The 24,675-nt window shown below is 39.3% G+C and overlaps 1 protein-coding gene across 2 annotated transcripts in view; it reads left to right on the forward strand.

Moving 5' to 3' along the window:
• Positions 1 to 24,675, forward strand: part of dock11 (dedicator of cytokinesis 11) — a 155,584-nt gene that overhangs the window by 18,584 nt on the left and 112,325 nt on the right. For both annotated transcript variants that reach the window (XM_088925362.1, XM_088925363.1), the window contains exons 4-12: positions 1,231 to 1,313; positions 1,401 to 1,467; positions 5,766 to 5,861; positions 8,594 to 8,728; positions 13,196 to 13,379; positions 18,063 to 18,142; positions 18,783 to 18,866; positions 19,921 to 20,061; positions 24,181 to 24,396. In XM_088925362.1, coding sequence (XP_088781488.1) covers positions 1,231 to 1,313; positions 1,401 to 1,467; positions 5,766 to 5,861; positions 8,594 to 8,728; positions 13,196 to 13,379; positions 18,063 to 18,142; positions 18,783 to 18,866; positions 19,921 to 20,061; positions 24,181 to 24,396 — 1,086 coding nt within the window. The remainder of the gene's footprint in view (positions 1 to 1,230; positions 1,314 to 1,400; positions 1,468 to 5,765; positions 5,862 to 8,593; positions 8,729 to 13,195; positions 13,380 to 18,062; positions 18,143 to 18,782; positions 18,867 to 19,920; positions 20,062 to 24,180; positions 24,397 to 24,675) is intronic.

The following is a 24,675-nucleotide window of genomic DNA, read 5'->3' on the forward strand; positions in this document are numbered from 1 at the left end:
AAGGTTTTTGCAGTTCATTTGGTGAAATGAAACACATGAAATGTGTTTATCACACAAAGTTGGAGCTGGCAATTTGAGCATTTTTAAAAATTGAAATGTTTCTTCTTTTTTATTTTTTCTTAATTTGGAATTGGTTAATAGTTAATTGGTCCCTGTCACTGCTTCTTGGAGGAGGGAGTGGAACTGGGAATAGTGTGTGCTTTTTTCTGAAATGCACACATTCTATATACCACTATAAGATCCACTGTGTCCCTGATGATTTAGTGCAGTGATATGGGTCTTTTTTTAAACACAGAAGCTCCTGGTAGTCCAAAGAAAGCCAAGCATACCCTTCCTGACCCAAGACTATTTGCTTCCAGAGGTGTTTAGCTAACTGTACTGCACTTCTTGGGTTTTCCAGACCATACTGTACCTGGTTTATAACATAAGCCTAGATTCAAAGCAATGATATCTAGACAACATAGTTCACTCTGCATACTTTCAGCACATTTTAAGATAAATTTGAATTCCAAGTAGTACACCCGACCAGAGCTATTCTCTTGTGCATACGTATAGGCCTAGGGAGGGCGTTTTATTTAAACTTCCACGACAGGCAAACATGTCGACCGTAGCTATGTTCAACTACATTCCTTAACCTTTAATTAAAACCCTACACTGACCACTGCTTTCCTTTTTTGTACTTCCTGGCAATGCTTGCTCAGAAGTGAATGAAATCATTAAGATGAGAAATGCCACAAGCAGCCACGCAGATGAAAGATGAAAAATATGCACTATTCATCCATCCATTTTCTAACCACTTCTTTCAATTTGGTGTCACAGAGGAGCCCAAGCCTATCCTGGCAAACAATGGCCGCAAAGCAGCATATACTCTGGATGGTACATCAGTCCCATCAGCCCATTGTAGGACAGACACACAGACACATACATACATACTGTACACTTACACCCAGGGAAAATTTTCTGAGTAGCAAATGTCTTTAGACTGTGGGAGGAAACTGGAGCATCCAGAGAAAACCTAGAGGAGTTGAATTCTATGTTTCAGCTCTGCAAGAAAGCAATGCTGACCACTGCACCACTGTACCGTCCAGAAAATGCACCATAAAAAGTAACTCAATTGCAAGTTATGCATACTGCTCCTTAGGTCTCTTATTGAACGGCGGGTGCTTAAAGATTATGTTCTACTGCCAGGGTGAACCTGAACTTGCTAACAGAGATTTGCTTGATTTACAGTGTATAAAGGTGTACAACATGGATTGGCATGTTATCAACTACAAATACGAGGCTTATTCAGGAGATTTCAGGATGCTTCCCTGGTAAGTGATAAGATTCCACGATCAAGCTTCACATCCTAATCTCTTTTAGTGGCTCTAAACCAGCTTTCTGTTGTTGTTTCCTCACAGCAAAGGCTTCAAGACAGAAAAACTACCAACCCATGTCTTTGAAATTGATGAAGATACAAAAGATGAGGTAGGCAGATTAAATGTGAAATACATTAGATTTTAGAAAGGCATCACTGTAAGATCATCTTCATCACACATAGTGGCTTTATCCATTTAGTTACTTCATCTGAAGAAAACAGGTTTTAGAAGTAAGAAATCAAAGAAAGTAAAAGGGTATAGTCCAGTTTCTGTCCCTTCTATAAATGACCTTTTATTATATTTAAAATTAGAACCATTTCTTACTAAAAACTAGCAGTATTATCTTACAGTGCGACCTATGACCTCTTTAGTTGTTTGTTAAATATTTTATCTTTTTTTACTTGTCATAAAACCAAATGTTAAGAATAATGTAAAATCTAAAACATTAAATTTTGATAAAGTATTTGAAGTTTTGTAATATACAGTATATGCACACAATCACATTGTTTATTTTGATACCAACATTAGGAATGCATTTCAAACAAAATAAGCAAGTTTCAGAGTATTGAGATATTTTGCCAACACTTTTATCCAAAATGACTTATATTAGGACCCATTTATCCAATTATGAATTTTACTGGACAAACTGTATTGTCTGCAATTTACTGAATGCCATCAGATGCTGCTACTGTATAAAATCACCTTATGGTGACTCTTAACAGGTCTCCAGAAATAGCCTGCAACTGTAGTAATTTTACCCTCAATTTGTGCCAAAATGGAAGTGGACCCTTAGTTGCTTACTAACAATGGATTGGAATGTTGTAGCCCTGTTTATGGTGAAGGACAATATATGGAAACGTACTTTAATTTCCTTTGATTATGCACATGTTTGTGCTGACCCTGAACTGATCTGCTAGTGGAGATCAAATCACTGAATGAAGAAATTCATCTCTAGGGATGTCAACTGTTCATTTTGTTACCCTTGTGTTCATTTGACTGTTAGACATTGTGTGTCCTTCTTACCCTTTACAGCTGCAGTGTTCTCTTCAATGTTCTTCAATGTTCTCTTCAACGATGGAAAATGTCGTTTATCTGCAATATGCTGCTCTTAGTGTTTTTGGCTGTTAAGTTTAGAAACGTCTGTTCCTGCAGACCAGGAAAACCTTGTAAAACTGTGCAGAACGATGTGGTCTAAGCACTGGGCTGTTAGTTGAAATATGAGCTGGGCAGCTAAAAATAGCACTGCTTGACTTCTGTGTAGGATAAATTTAATTATAGAAAGAAAATGCGGCCTTGTTATAGGAAAATACTACAGTGTACAACATCCCTGGGAATAAGTGAGAGGAAAATATCCCAAGAAACTCATGTGACTGCACACGGGCCTCAAGGTCAAACGACCTCAAGCACCAAAAATTAAAAACGAAGAAGATTAACCCTCTTCCAATGGCACATTTGGTCACAGTGGTCCATTTCTTAAGGAAAATAACAAGAATAAAATGTATTTCATCTCATCACTTTTTAAGCTAATCGCCGACCTACATATCTTGAGGAGTAAAATACATTTTATATACTGTCTGAACTAGGGTTTGGCAATCTTTTAGGCCGAGTGCCATGAAGCTTGCATACTGTAAGTTAATTTTACAATGTTGGTGTGCCAGGGAAACAGAGGGTTGAGGTCATGAATTGATTTAAACCAGAAGATGAGCTGTGAATGCACAATGGCTCTTCAGATGATGCAAGGGTCACTGTCTCAAGGGAGTGTCCAGTTTGATGCTGCTTACAAATGTCCTTGACAGCAAAGTACTGAATATCAGTAGCCTTTGTTATGTAACTTCCCCAGAGGAGGAGAAGGAAACACTTAGAGCCAAACAGTGTAGCATTTGTATCTTGTCCAGTGCAAATCTCATCTCATCACATGTCCGTAGTCTTTTTCCAACATCATTTGCCATTGAATTTATCTGCCTTTGAACAGATAAAGGCTGAAAAAAAAACATTTCTTCATCGGGAGCAATGACGTCTTTCTAATGCTCAGAGTTGTGAAACAATTCCTCAGTGCAGTTTAAAAAAAGCTTCCTTTATGTATTATCCTTTTGTAAAACATTTGAATTCACGAACATAAAAACAAAACCCTTGAGGCAGTGCATCTCAAAAGGGCCGCTGTGTCAAGCCTTGCAACGTTATAATGTCAAGACCTAAAGAAAAACAGGCTCCTTTTCCACAAACTCTCAGTGAAAAGGGGTCTGCAAGTCAGCAGTAGACAAAAATCGATCCTACTGTAATGCAATCACCCCGGTTTGTCACATGGAAAGAAAAACAGGCGAGCCCTAGAGACTGGACAGTACTCTGAGGAGTAAGGGGAATATTCAGGCCTGTATGACTGAGCTGAACACTGGAATTAGATTATAAGATTCAGTCAGAAGGGGCAGTTCTCCAACCAGAAGGAGAAAAATCAGTTTGTACTTATTTTCTGCGTCAGTGCTTCTGAGACAATGGCCCCCCTTCATATCTCCTAAATAGCTTATTCCAAATTGGATGCTTCATCCATTTTAGACCAGAACTCAAGTGACGTGCCCTGCTGGTGTTCCTGCACAAATAGTTCATTACTGCCTTAGGCAACAGATTATCCAACAGATTCAGGCATATATTTTGTGTCTTTAGTCAGTAAATTCACTAACACTGGTTCATCTTAGCACCCAGTTACTTAGATCAGTACGTTTTCAGTAAATAAAGAAATGCAAAAAAGGTCATAATTTATAAATCCATAGTTCAACAAACTCGATATCGTAATTCTGGTTGAAAAAGTAAATGTATTACACTGAATAACTTTATCTGAAATACAAGGCACAACTTCTTATGTGATTGAGAGGTTGTTAGATGATTACTGAAGTGCTTATGCGTAGATTATGATTGGGTGATTTGGATGGAATACTCCAGTGCCTTATTGTGATAGTGATTAATAAAGATGGTGTTCGGTGTAGTGAAATGAAGAGTGATTAGGTGAGAGGTCTTAATTGGGGACAGTTCTCCAGGGCCTGATCACATTAAAAACAGTGATTAATGAAGATATGGGAGTTCATATTAAATGAATGAACTGAATGAAAATAACACAAAAGAGAAGGAGCTCAGAGGGTTAAAGAGATATGCTGGCAGGACTGCACTTATCATGGTTTTAATATGCTGATGATATCACAGTGAGATTGTCAATTTAGTACAGAGAAGAGCCTTGTTATAGTAAAAATAGGCACAAATCTAAATAGCTATATATAAAGTATATATATAAAGTATTCAATATATTTGAAAAATGTTGTATTTTTGCCTTATTCTGTTGTAAAGTAAATTGAAATACTTAAAATGTGAAATGATAACAGCTTTAAAATGTTAAATGAGTTAACAGCTCAGTATTGTGTAACTGGCAAACTTCACTTAAACTGATCTTGTTATAATTTAAATAACATTCCCTGTTTTGAGAACTTACTGTATAAAATAGCATACAATAGCAGTACTGCTTCTGCAACAGAATACACTGTAACTGACAATTTTTGGGATATGTTCTGACTGCTGTGCTGTCAACATTGAGATGACTTAACATCTATGGGTTGAGGGTTCAGGAATTTCCTTGTTTCTTAGTAACTGTGAAGTGGTAACTTTAAGAAAGTAGTGCTATTTTTAATAATAATGCAGGAAATTGTGACACTTTCCTGTGGTTCTGAACTTTTGGCCTTTCTGGGCACACTGCCCACACCATCATAGATGAATCTACTGGTTCAGATCTTCCCCAGTGGAAAACTGGTGTCAGAAGTGGAAACAATACTAAAAAGTATAAAGATATCAACAGTGGTGAGGCAGAGTTAAGCCCACTAAATTAGCCCAAAATAGTTACCTTATAGAGATCCCTTCTAGATAGTAAGAATTCTTTGTACTATACATTACCACCTGATCTTTTATTGACATACACCTCTAAATCCAAGTTGATAGCAAAATGATACAAGACCATAAATCTGTTTAGAGAATCGCAGAACCAATTTAATGTGGTAGGCTACGATAGTGACTTCTGTGACGATTGTTTGATTTGCTTGGATAGAGCCTGCAACTTAATCCACTCTGTTTCAATGGTCTGAGATTGTCATCGTGAGGTCCACAGATTCAGAGTAGTCTCAGGCAACGACTAAGTTAACACTCCAGCCCCTCAGCGGTGTCTATCACTATCTGAGGTACAGAATTCTGCACATACTGTATGGAATTAACTGTTGGCTGGTAAGTTGAAGTTTTGATAGAACACATGTCTAAAATTTCTACAAGATTCTTATCTGTGTGGTGGAGATTGTGTGCAGTAAATTCAGGGCAAGTGTACTGGACCTCTCTGTTTGTGCAGCAAGATCTTGACTTTTTTTCTCTGTGTTGTGCCAGGACTCCTCTTCGCTATGTTCTCAGAAAAGAGAGATCGTGAAGCAGGGATGGCTCTCCAAAGCGAACATGAACAGTAGCCTCTCTGTTTCCATGAGGGTAAGTGAAGGACACAAGACACAGATGTTACAGCATCTTAATGAGGGCAAATATAAATGAAGATATTTCTTAATTTGTCCTGCTTGTAAGGATTAAAGAAAACGTGCTAGCAGGAGACCGCTTGTCTCATTAGGTACATTTGCTTAGTATTTTCTTGATCACTTGCTAGAAGAACACTACTAATGTGCTTCTACTGCATGTCTGTGTACTTTAGTTTTTTCCAAACATTTGCAATCATGTTCAATTTTAAACAGCACAATTGTGCCTGGTTTTAATTAGTCTGTTCTTTTTTTTCCTCAAAATTTTCCTAAATAAGTATTTTAACACTGTTAAGGATTTTGTCAATTGGATTGCCGTCTCCCAAAATTTTCTGTTCAAGGCCTCGGAGTTAGTAGTAGTCATTGCAAGAAAGGAGTCACTCTGCTTGCCTCTTTCTATAGCAGTAATCCGCTTTTTATAGTGAGGACATCAAAGCTGTTCACACCACTAAGTGAGGCCTTGTGTATAGGGCCTTGGCTATACATTTTTCTCTGTATCCCATTATGCTGTTTTCCCTTTTTATTGTTTTTTTGTTAGATGAAAAGATGAATAATCATTAACATCTGCTCTTTTCTTATAGGCATTTCATATTCCGTGTTTCCCCTAGTGCCTTACATTCTGCCTCATTGCTGTTTATATTGGTATGACTGGATGAACATGTGTTGTCCCCATATTAACTGACCCCCCTACTCCTTCTGTTTAGTCTTCAAAATCTAAGTGCCAGTTCTCAGTTCTGTGCAGGTTAAAGCAGCAGAACACGTTTACAGTGCACTCAACTTGGCAGACAAAATATTTGATAACGACATACAGTACAGTGTACATTTATCCGACAGTAGCAAGTACAGTACTTAAAAAAGAACCATTTAAATCTGTCCGCAAATGATTCTGTTAACAGGGTGAGGGGAAGTGGGGTGTCTGTGTTGTGCTGTTGAGAGTTTATTAGTAGGCTGGTCTGCCCTGCTCACTCAGGTCATGCACATACTGTACAGTACCATTCAAAACTCAGTCAACAATCCCAAACAAGACCCTGTTCACTCATTTCACAGGAAATTTAAATGATTCCAAGATCCATATTGCATGTTTTGTACAGTATTGGGAGTCTTGCCTGGATGTGTAAGGAAAAAAAAAAACTTTAGCTGGATTTCTGTGCAGTTTTTCACAAATAATGCAGAATTTGTGTGGATGCATTTAGTCCTAGGGTACAAATTCTTAATTCATCATGTGGTGCAAAGATCTCACTTCGGCAGTGGAAGTTGAGACTTTGTATTGGCTTCTTTGTGTTTCCAGTAGAAAACACAACTTTGAAAGACTGTTAAATTGCTGGTGATTGCTAATGCTAGTATTAACATAATCAGTGTAACTATTGCAATTGGTTTGTATCTAGTTACATTATGAGAGTAGGTTGTTCTTATTTTCAAATGAAAATGTTTCCTTGAGCTGTACAAAGATACCTTTTTAAGCAGGCAAGCTGAAATAGAAGGCATTGCTTTTGTATCTTCTTTCACTTGGCTGAGATGTACCAGTACATATTTTTACCGCTGTGCCAGAGTCTTCATTCAGCTGTCTGCCTCCAAAGACTCCGTTGTGAATTTGCATGAAGAAATCAGAAATTCCACTTTGAAATGCACTCTGGAATCAAATCCCCCACCCCAAATTTAATTTCTGTAAGACCCAACATCCGTGTTTACTACAGCAGCATAAGCATAAGTAGGATGATTTTTTATGAGGAATAACACCCAAGAATTCAATGCATTTGAAAAATCTTTATTGCTTAGGTAGAGTGAGAGTCTTGGTTGTCACCCCTGATGAACTTTAGTTAAAAACTCCACTTATCATTATTGTGTAATATACGATTAACTCAAATTAAAGAAACAAGTGTGCTAATAAAATTAAGAGTACTTAAAATCTCTTTAGCAGGAAATATCTTTGAGGGTTGTTGGAAATGATATAAGCATCTCGTATTTGCTTTTGAATTCAAGTGTTCTAATTTTCCATTTAAATGACTTTTCCAGCTGATGAATGGGTTGCTTTAAAACTCCAGGAAAAGCTTTAGGTTACTAACCACAAGAGTAGCTCCTCAACAGTTTTTCTATTTGCTTCACATGTCAGTAAAAATAAACATTATAAGTTACTGCACATGACTGGATTTAGTCATATTCTGAGTGATATCTGTATTTACAATTTAGCCTGTCCCATTTGTTGCTTTCCTAGGGCAGTGACATTATAAAGTGTGGGAAAAACCTTATGTGCCCTCTTGATATTTTATACATAAAATAAAGTCTTTAATAAGAAACTATATCGCAGACCGCAAACTGCGGGTGTGGCTCTGACACTTAATATGAGATTTAGAGGCACCTTTATTGTGCTGCATTACACTGTGGAAAACAATCGTGCGGATCACCAATCTGTGCTTTATAAGAGTATGCAGTAGGTGATAAATGTTTAAAAAATTAGATGTCGATACTGTAAGTGACTATTGTTAATGCTTTTTTCTTCCTTTGTTTTATTGGCTTCTGAATCTGCGAACCTGCTGCAAAGTTTAATTTTACCCCTATTCTGGAATTGTAAGTGTTCCTTTTGGTCCTGTGCACCAATGCCTCTTGCTCCCAAACCTGATTCTGAAACGAATCCAATGACTGAGTCAACAGGAAATTGATTTTCCAAGAGCTGACTTCACCTATTTGTTTTTATAGGCGTTCAAGAGAAGGTACTTCTACTTGACCCAGCTCCCGGATGGCTCGTACACTCTGAGTTCGTACAAGGATGAGAAGAACTGCAAGGAGACCAAAGGATCTATTTACCTTGATTCTTGTGTTGATGTCGTTCAGGTACCGTACAACAATTGATGGGCAGAAGTGTGTTTTCAGGCAAAGAGAATAACATTTCATAACCTGATTGCATGACAAAAGAGGCATTGAAATTAACTGCTACATCCCCTGAATCACACTAGTTATCATCATCAGCCCTGTGATATTTGGGGGTGTTGACATCAGTAAATCTACCTGACATTGTGAGAAAAATGAGTGGGTGTATTGTCACACAGATATCGCTTGCATCTCACATGTTGTTTCTAGTCTTCTTTGTTTCACCAAGCAGTTGCTCAGTTCAGAGACCGCTCACGTCCCAACTCCATTTGCTTGCCTTGATTACCACTTTATTTCCAAAACAATTTCTTATTACAGCATTTCCTTGAGTGATGGCTCCCCTTACAACAAGTCACAATCTCACCTATGAAACCTTGTACTCAGCTATGGTTTCTGATGTACTGACAGCCCTTTTACTGCCTGTGCCCAAACGATCAGGAAGCATGATGCAAGGATACCTTCTGATGAACACCAGACTTACAAAACATTTTTTTTTCTTTTGCAGTTGAAATCAACACATTTTTTACTTTCATACCCTTCCTTCTCAAATGTGTGGACTCACCCTGGGCTGTGAATCAGCTTGTCTGACTAAACCATGTGTTGTCTGTGAAACGTAGACTGTGGAGGCACCCACTTCTTTAAAATGAAATGACCACAGTGTGAAAACGATAGCATGACGGATGCTGCCCTCAGTGAGCTGGCAACAGGCCAAATAAAAGTTGGTTTTAAGCTCAGAAAGCCCCAAACTAGTCTTCAAACTTGCCTCACCCAAATATTGCACAGCTAGCTACAAATACCCCCCGAGGAGGTTAATGAAGTTATCCCAGCCAAAGCCAGTGATCTCTGAACATCAGGGTCTGGCTGGAGATGAATTAACAGGCCTCCAGGCATTTCCTGCACCCTGAGTTATGAGCTTTGTGCTGCAACTCCAGAAATCAAGATAAATCATGTCAGACATTTTTCCATCTTTTATGTAACCTTGCAACCAACAAATTTCAAGAGAAAACAGAGATAATTATTAGGAAATTGAAATTAAAAAACCTACAACACCCTGGTTGCATAAGTGTGCACACCCCCCCCACCCAACTAATACTTTGTGGAAGCACCTTTTGCATTTATTATAGCAGTACGTCTTTGTGAATAATTATCTTATCAACTTGCATTTATTACAGCAGTATGTCATGTAGAGAGTCATGCAGAGTCACGTACAGTGTAGATTTCTTATATCCACTGTGATACTTTATAAACACCAATCTGATCTTGGTCCCACAATTTTTTTGTCATGTTCTATTATTAAGTCTTTGGATTACTGAGTTTTTGCTGGTCAGACCCATGCGGATTTCCTGCATGTTAACTTTGTCTTTAAAACAAACTGTTGCCTGAAGCAGTGTTTTCTCTTTGATCTTTAAGATGTACTGTAATTTGCAGCCACAAGTCAGTGTTAAATCAGCTGCCATCCGATTATGTTAACACTTTGCTCATATGCTTGGTCAAAAACTGGAAATCATTATTTTGGGATTTCTGAATCACATGATAAGGATTTTTGGCAGCCACATTTTTGTTGTCAAGGACATTGTCTCAGGAAATTTCTTCATCCAAAATATTCAAATCCCTTATTCCATGATGTAACAGTTAATAAATTTATGACTCTGGAAGAAAATCACAAAAACAGGAAGCAAGTTCTTTGGTTGTGCTTCTACATTCTAGCAGACTATTTATTGTGTGTGTGACAGCCTCGCCCCCAGACCATGGTCACGTGAAGCAGAATAGGGATGAAAATACGAAGAGCCAGTGAATTGTATTAGGATTCTTGAATTTATCCACTTTAACCCTAGCTGCTTGAACATGTCTTTGTTCTCATCATGGCATTTTAAAGGAGCAGACAAAGTCCTAAGTAATGTGTATAAACACAGTGGAAAAACACTTAAAACTAATACCTTTTTAATGAAACTCAGCACTAGTTTTTGCATGATTTCTAGTGGAATATACAGAAGCAAGAACCGAATGCAGGGAATAAAAGCTTGTTCTAGTTTAGTTACTGGTCTGGTACAGCATATGTAGAAAGCTATTTACAGACATGTCTGTAACACAACAGCATGTGTTGTTGTGTTCAGTGACTGTAAGACACTTCTGTTGTGTTGTTGTGTTCAGTGGGGTGATGATTGTAAGACACTGCTGCAGTGCTGGTGTGTTCAGTGGGGTGATGATTGTAAGACACCACTGCAGTGCTGGTGTGTTCAGTGGGGTGTTTGTAAGACAGCGCTGCAGTGTTGGTGTGTTCAGTGGGGTGTTTGTAAGACAGCGCTGCAGTGTTGGTGTGTTCAGTGGGGTGATGATTGTAAGACACCGCTGCAGTGCTGGTGTGTTCAGTGGGGTGATGATTGTAAGACACCACTGCAGTGTTGGTGTGTTCAGTGGGGTGTTTGTAAGACACCGCTGCAGTGTTGGTGTGTTCAGTGGGGTGATGATTGTAAGACACTGCTGCAGTGTTGGTGTGTTCAGTGGGGTGTTTGTAAGACACCGCTGCAGTGTCAGTGTGTTCAGTGGGGTGATGATTGTAAGACACCGCTGCAGTGCTGGTGTGTTCAGTGGGGTGATGATTGTAAGACACTGCTGCAGTGCTGGTGTGTTCAGTGGGGTGATGATTATAAGACACCGCTGCAGTGTTGGTGTGTTCAGTGGGGTGATGATTGTAAGACACCACTGCAGTGTTGGTGTGTTCAGTGGGGTGTTTGTAAGACACCGCTGCAGTGTTGGTGTGTTCAGTGGGGTGATGATTGTAAGACACCGCTGCAGTGTTGGTGTGTTCAGTGGGGTGATGATTGTAAGACACTGCTGCAGTGCTGGTGTGTTCAGTGGGGTGATGATTGTAAGACACTGCTGCAGTGCTGGTGTGTTCAGTGGGGTGATGATTGTAAGACACCGCTGCAGTGCTGGTGTGTTCAGTGGGGTGATGATTGTAAGACACCGCTGCAGTGTCAGTGTGTTCAGTGGGGTGATGATTGTAAGACACCGCTGCAGTGCTGGTGTGTTCAGTATGGTGATGATTGTAAGACACTGCTGCAGTGCTGGTGTGTTCAGTGGGGTGATGATTGTAAGACACCGCTGCAGTGTCGGTGTGTTCAGTGGGGTGATGATTGTAAGACACCGCTGCAGTGTCGGTGTGTTCAGTGGGGTGATGATTGTAAGACACCGCTGCAGTGTCAGTGTGTTCAGTGGGGTGATGATTGTAAGACACTGCTGCAGTGCTGGTGTGTTCAGTGGGGTGATGATTGTAAGACACCGCTGCAGTGTCGGTGTGTTCAGTGGGGTGATGATTGTAAGACACCGCTGCAGTGCTGGTGTGTTCAGTGTGGTGATGATTGTAAGACACCGCTGCAGTGTTGGTGTGTTCAGTGGGGTGATGATTGTAAGACACCGCTGCAGTGTTGGTGTGTTCAGTGGGGTGATGATTGTAAGACACCGCTGCAGTGTCAGTGTGTTCAGTGGGGTGATGATTGTAAGACACTGCTGCAGTGCTGGTGTGTTCAGTGGGGTGATGATTGTAAGACACCGCTGCAGTGTCGGTGTGTTCAGTGGGGTGATGATTGTAAGACACCGCTGCAGTGCTGGTGTGTTCAGTGTGGTGATGATTGTAAGACACCGCTGCAGTGTTGGTGTGTTCAGTGGGGTGATGATTGTAAGACACCGCTGCAGTGTTGGTGTGTTCAGTGGGGTGATGATTGTAAGACACCGCTGCAGTGTTGGTGTGTTCAGTGGGGTGATGATTGTAAGACACCGCTGCAGTGTCGGTGTGTTCAGTGGGGTGATGATTGTAAGACACCGCTGCAGTGTTGGTGTGTTCAGTGTGATGATTGTAAGACACCGCTGCAGTGTCGGTGTGTTCAGTGGGGTGATGATTGTAAGACACGTCTGCTGTGCTGGTGTGTTCAGTGTGGTGATGATTGTAAGACACTGCTGCAGTGCTGGTGTGTTCAGTGGGGTGATGATTGTGAGACACCGCTGCAGTGTCGGTGTGTTCAGTGGGGTGATGATTGTAAGACACCGCTGCAGTGTCGGTGTGTTCAGTGGGGTGATGATTGTAAGACACTGCTGCAGTGCTGGTGTGTTCAGTGGGGTGATGATTGTAAGACACGTCTGCTGTGCTGGTGTGTTCAGTGTGGTGATGATTGTAAGACACTGCTGCAGTGCTGGTGTGTTCAGTGGGGTGATGATTGTGAGACACCGCTGCAGTGTCGGTGTGTTCAGTGGGGTGATGATTGTAAGACACCGCTGCAGTGTTGGTGTGTTCAGTGTGGTGATGATTGTAAGACACCGCTGCAGTGTTGGTGTGTTCAGTGGGGTGATGATTGTGAGACACCGCTGCAGTGCTGGTGTGTTCAGTGGGGTGATGATTGTAAGACACATCTGCTGTGCTTTCTTCTCCCTCAGTGCCCTAAAATGCGGCGGAATGGATTTGAGTTGAAGATGCAGGATGGCTGCAACCACTACCTGGCTGCAGAGAGCGAGCAGGAGATGGAGGAGTGGGTCAGCACACTGAAGAATGTCCTTCAGAGCAGTGCAGAGCCTCTGCTTCAGGACAAAAGGAATGGAGACACAATCGACTGCTCTCTGGGTACGGTACTCATCTCTACTGTGGGACCCCTTTCACACTCCTAAGCTCTGTTCATTCTTTACAATGCCAAATGATGTCATTCATGTCTTATTTGTGGATATTAGCCTGTAAATGGTGTAAAAGCAACATATAATCATTCCTTTCAGGAGGTACCGTAGCCTTGTTTCGTAGAATTGAGCTAGTTTTAAAAAGTTAGTGGAAATTATTTCACTTCGTTATTTTGTTTAGTTATTTCAGGGACTTTGTATATAGATGTTTAGGCAACAGTTCTTACCATCACTAAAATCTGCAGGTGATGAAAATCATTTCCATGTACAGTACATGTAGCAGTTACAGTACTGCTCGTTTCCTAACTGGTAACACTGTCAGTGTGATTTAAAGTTGTTTGTTTGGGAAAGATGCTGCGTGAAAGTATTTTGCAGGACTGTAAATCACTGGTATGGTTGTATTTAATGGGAAATTACAGCTCTAGAATCCAATCACTGCATTTGATTCACTGAGAAATTTATTATACAGTGCTCTGGGGTTTGGACAGTGAGGAGGCAGCTCAAGCACATTTTGTAAAGTGCATTTTTGAATAGCTCAGCGTTATGTATGTTGTTATCTCCATTGTGTTGCAATAGAATTTGGCAGTGAGACCCGATGGCTTTTTGAAAATAATGACAAGATTAAACCAGGAAAATATTGATCCTTGCTGTTAATTGAATTAAACCCCCGTTGACTACCTCAGCCTGTATTGTGATATTGGAATGATGATTTTTAACATCACAATCTCGGGCAGGTTTTAAGATGGACAGAGAGCTGCCTTTGGTGATGTATTGCAGTCACAATGAAAGCAACTCAGAGTGAGTTAACTGACATGTTCGAGTTTCGAGAATCTGTTGTCTGTTCAAGGAGCAGAGGCTTGAATTCCAGTCAATTCATGTCAATGGGTTAAAAACTGAGAACTGGCCTTGCTTGGCTCCCACCACAAGAGGTACTGTAGCAGCAAAGGTCTTGAATAGCAGGTCTTGCGATCTTATCAGGTTTCTTTGACATAAGGCTTGCAATCTGAATGGTTCATTGCTGTATACTTTACGCATTTTAAGGAGGAGTTATTAGTAGCAGCAGTAAATTCGGTTTTCAGCTAGGCATACAAAAACAAAACAGATTGCTTTCCCCCTCTTTCATCACAAGCAAGGGGGAGAGATCAGTAGCTTTACAATATACACTGTCTACCTGTGGAACAATGCCAGACAATTGAGGCATTTGTTATTTGTCACTTCTTATTCCTCGCATGCAGGGTGAAGAGATAATTTCATTAAGCACCCCTCAAACTCGGGGAGAATTATACGGGACCCGATGTTAACAAAAATCACATCCTGTCAGCTTCCGGAAGAGTGTTTAATGGCAAACACTCTCCAGATAAGTTAAAGGAAGTGATTGTCTTTAGACTAAGAGGGGACATTACAAGGGAACTTGATGATTTATGTAAAATTGAGAACGTATTTCAAGTTTGCAGGTTCAGCAGTGACTGGAGCCACTCATGTGCAGGCAATTCAGGAAGTGAAAACAGGAGGCACTTCGTAGGGCAAAAATGACCTACTGTACTAGCAATTAAAGAGCAGGCCATAATCTTCCATTTTCTTATGTTTTCTTTTTGATCTTCTTATTTTTGTTCTTATATATACTTACTTATTTTCAGCAAATAATATTGTATAATATTGTCAGAGCAAGCAGATCCGTTTTGAACTAAAAAACATGCCAAAAATATTTAATGTCATTAATCAATATTTTGTATATCCATATCCATAATATTGTTATCATTATTATATGTGGCGCAGTGGCATAGCAGGTAGTGCTGTTTCCTCATGGATCTGAGGTCTTGGGATTGGACTGGGGTGCGTTCTGTGAGGAGATTGCATGTTCTCTTTATGTCTGCATGTATTTCCTTTGTGCTCTTGTGCAGTCCAAAGATATGCAATGAGTACACTTCTCAAAACTGGCCCCAATTTAGGCCCTGATTCTGTCCATCAGGATGCAGTTCCTCGTTGTGCTGATCCACTTCTGCGATAGGCTGCACCATGCCATGACTCTTCCTAAGTAATAAGTGGCTTTCAGAAAGAAAAAATTCAAGCCAGGTAACTGTGTAATTGGTATGTAACCAAAATGTTTCACGACACAAGGAGATTTATACAGTATATTACTGGATAGAGTTTGGTGTGATTGCATTTGCCATATGCAGGTTTTGCAGCCCAATCATTTACAAAAAGGTATCACAACGTATTCAAACACTTTCATATTTACAAAGCCTGTACGTTTTAAATACAGCAGATGACAGATAGTGTTCTGTGTGTATGAATCGTTTCAACTAGCAGTTTTTATTTCCCCCCACAGTGTTCCCTTTCTACATTTAAGGACTGCTGCTTTTTTAAAGGAAGAAGTTATAGTGAACTTTTCAACTTGAAACTTCCTAGCAGTTAAATAAAGCAAATTCCAGAGGCAGTGCACAACACATGTGAACGTGCCAGTGTCCGGGATCTCTGTGTGTGAAGAACCCTGACAATAAGCTGATAAGCCCCAGAAGAATGTAAGATACAGTACCAAAAGCTACTGGGATCTCGTTTCCCATGCAGCTGTTGAAATTAAATAGCCACCAGGTTCACATTTCTTGGACTGCACGAGATTTCAGTGGCACATTGGGGGAAAAAATGGAGACATTGAAAAAAGAGACAGAAATGAATTCATGAAAACATAAGAGTATAGGAAAAGTTACCAATTAAGGGAGGACATGCCTTAGCCCCTTGTGTTCATGGAGTTGCTAACTGAGCCAAAGACCTTAACAAGATACTTTATGAGCGATGTAGGTGAATTCGCTGGCATTGTTGATATCTGTGTACCAAGAACCACACATAACTACAGTACATAATTGCTTTTTTTCTGTCTTAAAAACACTTTCACTCGGCTTCCATTTGTGTCCTGTATTCCAAATTAGTGAGTTATGCTTGATTTGAGCACCAACATATTGCTAGTTATTTGAGTTTTTATTAGTGTATGAGTTTTTTCCAGGTTTTAAATTCCCCATTTAATATTCGCACTATTCTTTGTTGCTTCCTAAAAAGAGATTTTTTATGTATGAGCTTCTGTCACAAGCATGTATTCATTGCAGTAGTACTAAAAAAGAGACTTTATATAATAATTTTCGTACAATAGTCTTCTGTATTGACATTTGGTGTTGTTTTTTGTGTAACAGTTTCCAGGGCAACTAGAAGATTCACAAGCGGTTTTAAAATATTGTTTTCCCATCTTGCTTGTGTATTGATTTTTTCTTTTCTCATTAGTTTAATTTAAAACTCAATACCTCAGTCCCCTTTTGTTTTTTTTTATTTATTGCTGTAGTGGGCAGTTTAAAATCATTAAGCATATATTATTTCTATAAATCCTGAACTAAAACACACAATCAATATCCAGTCTTTTTTTAAAACATACTGTAGGTTGTAACTGTATTTTATTGGTTTTTACTTTTTAAAACCAATAAAGCATTTAAGCTTTGAATGTAGCTTAATCCCACCATTCAAATATAATTACCATGCTTCATTTTTTTAAATATTCTGTAGTATTATGTAGTAATTTGTTGAACTGTTTCAGATGATTCTGAATCAGGCTATTATATCCTTATTGTGTTATGGTAGCCAAGACTGAAAACAATATTCTAAATGAAGTCCTGTGAATGCATTTTAAAGCTTGAAAATAAGTTTCCATGATTTAAATTATACATGTTTTCTATACATATCCAAGCATATATATCCAATCTACATTAATTCCCAGATCCCTTTCATATATAGATTCCTGCAGCTTTGAATCACCCATATGATATGTACTGTATAGTTTGTTTTCCTACTTCCTGCTTGTCAAAGTTAAATGTAATTTTATGAGTGTATGTCCAATTCAAGTTGCTTGAAAGTCTTTTGATGCTGTTTCTGTTGCTCCAATTTTTATCAAAACCTAAATTGCTAATATAGAAAGGTTGATGGTCTTAAAATGGAGCCTCGTGGTACTGCTTATATCATCTGAAACAGAGGTTATGCTTCTTAAAATGACTGCATAAGCCTTATTCATTAACCATTTCTCTGCCCATGTGAGTACTGTATGTTGCCTTTGATTCCGGTATATACTAAATATAATATATGCTGTAGTGATATCAGCTATCCTTGTTTCTTTTTCAGAGAATTTTAGTTAAACTTGTCTTTCTAAATCCAGCTGGATTGGCTCTTAAATGCCTTTATTTTGTTAATATTTCTTGTTTATATTGCTCTAACAATTTTTCCATAACTCTACCAGTGAAAGAGGTGTCTTTACCCAAAAAGTGTAGCTGTTAATTTCATATTAATTCTGTGTTTCCTTTATTCCTTTAATCTAATTAAGTGTTAATGCTGTAACCTCAAGTTAGTTCTTGCTATTTGTTTTTAGCACAGTATATTTAAGACCTAAGCATTCAAGAAGAAATCTTATTTGTGTTTGGTTTGTTTCTAGTGTTGCCCCGAGCTTTTTCTACAGAGTTTAAACAGGGGGCTGGAAGAAAATAAACAGAAAGAACAGGACAAAAAGAGCTTTTAATAATGCTGACGCCTTTTGAGAGTTTTTTTTTCCGGGGAAACGCGAGGTTCCCGTCATCACAGCCGTCTGTTTCTGTTTAACGCGCAGATGACGAAGTCAGCAGCCAGGGGAAGTCGGAAAGCTTGATGGAGAGCCTGGGCCGGAGCATGCACCCCGAGCTGATGAAGGTACGGCAGAGCGTCCTGGCTCCGCGGTGCCACCTAAAATGCGAAAATCAGCTTCCCTATTCCATAAGGGTGAATCACAGCCTAAAAAAAGCAGAGGAAAGAAAGCAATCATTCCAGGAATGAAGGAAATAAGAATCTGGGAATTCCTGCAGTAGTTGCACTGACTCAGAGAGACTTGGCATGAGTAAGAGACCTTGGCAGAAAAGAGCCCTGGATCGTCACTCTTGCTTTCTGTCCCGTTTCCTGTATTGTGTCACTGGCTTTGACAATCTCACAATATTGTTTTTTTTCTATACAGTTCATCTCTTTACATCTCCTGCAGTATATAATGCATGTACAGTGTATGCTTCATGACGTTTTTGTAAAGCTTTATCACTCATTACCACCATAAAGACAAGACTGAAAGTAGCACTGTTTTCTTCACATGAATATGTTTTCTTCATATAAAGACCACAGGAACAATTTCTGCCTAGCAGATATTGTTAGCAGAAACTGCTAACAGGAACTGTAAGTCTATCCTGTATGATAATAGGCAACAGCCTTAGGTTAACCAGAATTTGAATTGTCTGCATGAATAGGATCAATGCAGCAAAGTAGTAGGGCCGGGATTTTCAAAGAGTTTTTCCATTGTGTCTTTCAGTACGCCAGAGAAACAGATCAACTTAATAAAATTAACAGGAACGATGGGCGACACAAGCTGTTCGCACTGGATCCTGAAACACAGGTTAAGTGTTCTTTCATTTGTCTTCACCTGAAAAACAAATGATGCATACAGTCATATAACGCACTTGAAGGTTAAAAGAGCAATGTAACAAATAATCAGACTTTTTGCTGTGCACAATGTCTTTTATTGGTAGGTTTTTGTACACCTGCAGAATCTCTTTCTTCTGGTTGAGGCTGCCTGAAGTATTTTTAGTTTATCCGAATTCAGAAATTAAAACAATTCTTCAGAAAATGGAAAGTGGCACTAACTGTTGAGGTTTGATAAAGTCATCATGTGATCATGTGAAATTAATTGTGATTCCTGTAGTTAGTAACACATGTTTTATCCTAATAAGTCCCCACCGCACTGCCATTTTTGCCCTCCTGTAGTTTTTCCAGTTTTGTGTCCAGTTCATTGCCAGGGTGCTCCACAGGCACATGTGGTATCGTGCCGTTCAGAGAGCTTCATTCCAACTGAGTTCTTTCTTACTCAGCTGAACCCATGATTAAACAGGCTATTTGCTTATTGAGAACTTTTTAAACAGCTGGACATTTCAGAGTACCAATAAAATGTTAGATTTTACTTGAAATCAGCATTTCAGCTCAAAACAAATACGGTGAAAAAGCTTAAATAAGGAAAATTACTCATTTCAAAATCGAATTTGTATAATCTTGGCTTCAATTAATTAGCTGGCAGAAAAGAAGCTGGGCTGGAATAAAACCAGAAACCAGGAGAATTTTGACGATCTCCTTTAAGTCTGGGATTATGAGTTACGCAGTTTCAGCAACTGTGAATTTTCTTATGACTTGGCATTTTAAGATGTCCTCTTTGATTTTTTTCTACAGTCTATTTGCAGCATTCCTCACATTCATTTGTACAAATCAAATTGGATACGAAAAGGCTACAACACTTTTCTTACTCAAAAAACGGAATTATGAAAAGCTGTAAGTCAAATGCAAAAGCCAGCACTGTTAACAGTAGTGAAGGCAGCTAGTGTGTTGTTCAATCTGCACCCAAGGGAGGAAGACAATTTAAAACTTAATGGAGAAATGATGTCGACTTTGTTCTACTGCAGAGACTAGACTTCTCAGGAATCGAACCGGATTTGAAGCCCTTTGAGGAGAAGTTTGGCCGACGGATTTTGGTCAATTGTCATGATTTAACATTCGCCCTGCAAGGCTGTGTGAATGAAAAAAATGATGCGGTGCCAACAAACGTATGTGAGTCTTAACACTCTGTTTAGTATGTCTGCTTGCTTTAATGAGCAAAAATATGCATTTGTATTATTGAACGCTATGGTGGGATCTTACTGCTTTAAATCTCAGAACCAACAAATATATATTTAATAACCGATATCAGAAAAGTTGAAAGAAATCGACGTTGTTCCAGGTTTAGCCAACAGATTTACCAATCCTGAACCCTGATTTCATCGGATCTTACATGCTCAGCAAGGGGTCTCCCTGGTCAGTACTTGGAAAGTGTGTACAGTATCTAGGGAAAATTTGCTGGCTTCTGGAAATGCTGTGTTTGTCCCCTTAGAACACCCATTGTACTTTACTGTGGGATCTCTGTTGAAAAGAGACATGTTTCAGGTGAGATTAGGTCTGTGAACTGTGTTCATTAGATATTTTGTGTCAGCGATATTAGACATGGTGGAACAATTCCATACTCCTCAATGGAAAGAACTCCAGTCTAAGACTAGTCACGGAAGTGCAGTCTCTTATAAGGCTATATTGGAACCTGAACAGGGCAATAATGTATAAGTTAAACTTCAATGCAGCTATAAGTTCAAGAAAGCACTAATTCATAATAACAATTAAAAATGGCATGGGAATGTGTGAAGAAATAGCACAGATTTAGAAAGTACTGTACTGATTGTACAGTATATGATATATTGTAGTTACAAGTGTGATGCATAACATAATTACAGATAGTTTTTTTTTGCTTTGATTATTCTGTGTCACCAGTGGGATTATAACCCAAGTGAGTGAGTGTCTAAAGACTCAGCTGTTTATGTTTACCTATGTTTTCCTTCACTAGACAGCTTGGCAGAGTTGTAAACAAAGTAAACAGAATTGTAGGATATACCGAGTTTAAATCAAAAGCCATAATGTTCAAATTGTAAAATGAATCAGTAAGACGTCATTTAAAGAATATTGTGTGCAGATTTGGTTAAAAGATATTGTTACTCTGGCAACACTCCAAAGAAGACAGACCAAGTAGATTCCTCAAAGGAATCGCAGACAAGCTGAAAATATTTTTTTTTTACATTCTTAACCTAAGAATACTAAAAGCCAAAATGATTTGTATATCAGAATATTTAAAGGCTTTGACAAAGCCTAACCACTGGATTTCTTTGAAATCAACAGTGAAATGCAAACCAGAGGACACAAGGAGAAAACTATAGGGAAGTACAGTTAAAGCTGAAAACAGGAATAACTGCTTTACAAATGGGGTTGTGGAGGTCTGGAACAAAGATACAGACATGTTGTTGAGGCTTCTTTCAAGAAATGACTGAGTGAGATCTGTGAATTAAATTGTTTCCGGAAACCAGACAAGATGGAATGGGCTGAGTGGCCCCCTTTTGTTTGTAACTTACCTTATGGCAACTCACTAAAGCTACTCAGGTGTGAGCCTCTCCAGTACCTGGATGGGAGACCTCTGGGGAAAGCTAAAGGTGCTGCTGGAAGAGGTGTTAGTGGGACCAGTCAGGGGTTCTCACCCGGCGGTCTGTGTGGGCCATAATGCCCCAGTATAGTGATGGGGACACTATGCTGTAAAAAAGGTATTGTCCTTCGGAGGAGAGGTAAAACTGAGGTCCTGCCTCTCCGTGGTTGATGAAAATCCCAGGCCGTTTCTTAAAAAGAGTAGGGATGTTAGTTGACTGTCCGGGTACGTGTACTGTGTGCACTTTGGCTGCGGTCGCATCATCCAGGGAGCTACAGTGTTGGAGGGGAGACCCCATTACCTGTAAAGCACTTTAAGTATCACAAAAAAAGCTGGATAAGTATAAAGAATTATTATTATGTTTTTATAAGGGTAAAAACATTGTCTTATGACAAACATGTACCATCTCCGCTGCCTTCTCAGACAGGGTTAACATGATACCTCAGCTTTGGCTTTCATTGAGACTTGATTAGATTACCACTGTACAGTACCTCCGAGCCCCTGGGTTATTTGTTTTGGCTAAGTGAAGCACTTCTGTTTTATCCGATATTGTGTTTATTAAACTACAGTGACGCACAAAAAAATAAGCAGGCTTATCTCCAGTTCTGCAGGATAAACTGTAGTTTTCCCAACGACTGTAAAGCAGTCATCCTGTTGACTTTTTGTTAGCAATTGTAAGCACTCTGACTTCCTCAGAATAAAATGCTTTTCTGGATAATGCTTTATTTCAGGAGCCACCCATAAGCCACATGTTTTATACTAGTCTAGCAGAACAACACCTGTGTAAATGCTAACTAGATGCTTATTACCTTTCATCATTGGTAAAAGAGCAGTCAGTAAGCTGTGTTTTTGTAATAAAGAAGCAAGATGTGACCCCAAGTGAAATAGATAAAATATTTGCATTGTGTACAATGTAGCATTATACTGTACAAATGGCTGCAACTAACATACATAGTGTGGGAAGTACATTTATTTACTGAAGCTGGGGTGATGTTATAAGAAGGACACATTGCAGTATTTCAGTAACACCGTACACCAAAATGAAAAGGGGAGAGCAAAATAATCTGTTAGTAATATAGTACTGTATTTTGTAGTTATGATTTAAAAACAAGGTGGTGTAGCAGTGCTGCCACATCACAGCTCTTGGGTCTGGGGTTTGATTCCAGACTAGAACACCTTCTGAGTAGGGTTTGCTCTGTGGGAGATTTCTCCCACTACCATGACATCCATTCACAGTCCAAAGGCATGTTACCTGGCATCTCCAAATCGTCCCTATGTGCATTTATAAGATAAGATCACTTTATTAGCCATAGACAAATTAGGATTAGGAATTTGCATTAGGAATTTGTCTTTTTGCATACCCCAGATTGCTCTCCATGAGACACACAGGCACACAGAGGGGGAGAGAGAAGCTTGGGGTCAGAGTGCAGAGTCAGCCATTTATACGGCGCCCCTGGAGCAGCTGGGGTTAAGGGCCTTGCTCAGGGGCCCAACGGAGTAGGATTCCTCTGCCGACCGTGGGATACGAACCGGCAGCCTTCCAGTCGGAGGGGCAGATTGAGAATGACTGCATGCATGTCCTCTCCACCTTGGTCTCTGGGCCTGCTGGGTTATTTTCTAAATAGAAAGTGGATGGATTTTAAAACATGAAACTTTTCACATTTCAGGTTCACACAAAGCTGCAGAGTTAATTAGCCGCACATGCAGCTGGGGGTGATTTTCACTTTCATACTTCGTAGTCTGGCAGGTTGCATGAGGAGTATCTGACTTCGAATTTTAAGGATCTTTGGAAACCATGACATAAGCTGACATACTGTACGTGTCACATCATCATGTTTCATTATTATGTAAACATGTATATGTAATTATGTAAAACATAATTATGTAATTATGTAAACGCATGGAAAAAACCTTGTCTGCTCAAAATACATTAAATTTACTATATTTTGTGGCAATTTAACATTTTTCTTAAACTTATTGTACCATTAAATTAATGTTGCATTGTCATAATGCACTGTTGTTCAATTTATCATAACATTTATTTTAAAAATACACTAAACTATTGCACTAAAGTTAGAAACTGCTAATGCATCCACATTCATGGTTGTATCAATAATTTATGATATGAAACATCATCTTAACTTTGTGTCTATTTGTTAGATAGTCATGACCTAATATATAAAGGGAAATTAATTGACAATGATAGTGACTGACAAGAAATTCAGAATGAAAGGGTACTCTTGGCAAGAAGTACCGGTGTTTTTCTTGAACAAGTCAGTTCATAACAGTAGCTCATGTCCAGTGTGATTAATATTTCAATCCACTTTGGTTTTCGGTTTAACACTTGCAGTGTCTCAATGTTGTCAGTTAGGGGATATAAAGTAGAAAAAAAGTATATTCCATATCAATTGCTCTATTATCTCTGATGTGGCTAGTAAGAATGATGGAGTTGAGAGGTATCCATTCATTTCTGTTAAATCTTGCATTCAGACAGCATGGAAAAAATAATAGCATTACAGCTCTAACACACACTAAATACTGCTGTTTTTCATGAGCAATAACGGCATCCAACTGCAATCTTTATCAAATAAAAAGTCAAATGTACTGTATGTAAATGAATTGAAATGAGACGTGAGGTCCTTGTTTTTCTCCTTTGTATGTGTTCAAGGTGGAACCCTTCTTTATCAGTCTGGCGCTGTTTGATGTCGCCAAAAATTGCAAAATATCAGCAGACTTTCATGTGGATCTGAACCCTCCCTGCGTGCGAGAGATGCTGTCTGAGACCCTGGACCAGGCTGGCAGAGAACAGGAACCGGGAGGCGTTTCAGTCGCCCTGCCTGTCCTTCAGAGAGTGACCGAGTCGCTGCTCCAGTTCCCCAGACAGGTATATCCTGCTTTTGCCTGACTGCTCAATAAAGGTGGTGCCTCACAGAGTCTGCATTTTTCGTTGTTGTTTGTGTGGGTTTTCTACAGGTTAACTGTGATGGTCAAGTGTCCCAGCAAGGATGTAGTTATATCTAGGCTCTGAGTTACTGTGACCCTTACCAGGAATAAGTATTCTATTTTTGAATGGATTTAATTTCTTGAAAACTCTGCAGGAGTCCAAGGGTCTCTAGCCTGGAAACTACCGAGTTGTCTTCACTTGGATTCAGAGCAAACTTCC

This window comes from Atractosteus spatula, chromosome 9, assembly GCF_055471065.1.
Source record: "Atractosteus spatula isolate fAtrSpa1 chromosome 9, fAtrSpa1.hap1, whole genome shotgun sequence".
In the NCBI taxonomy this organism is placed as follows: Eukaryota; Metazoa; Chordata; class Actinopteri; order Semionotiformes; family Lepisosteidae; genus Atractosteus; species Atractosteus spatula.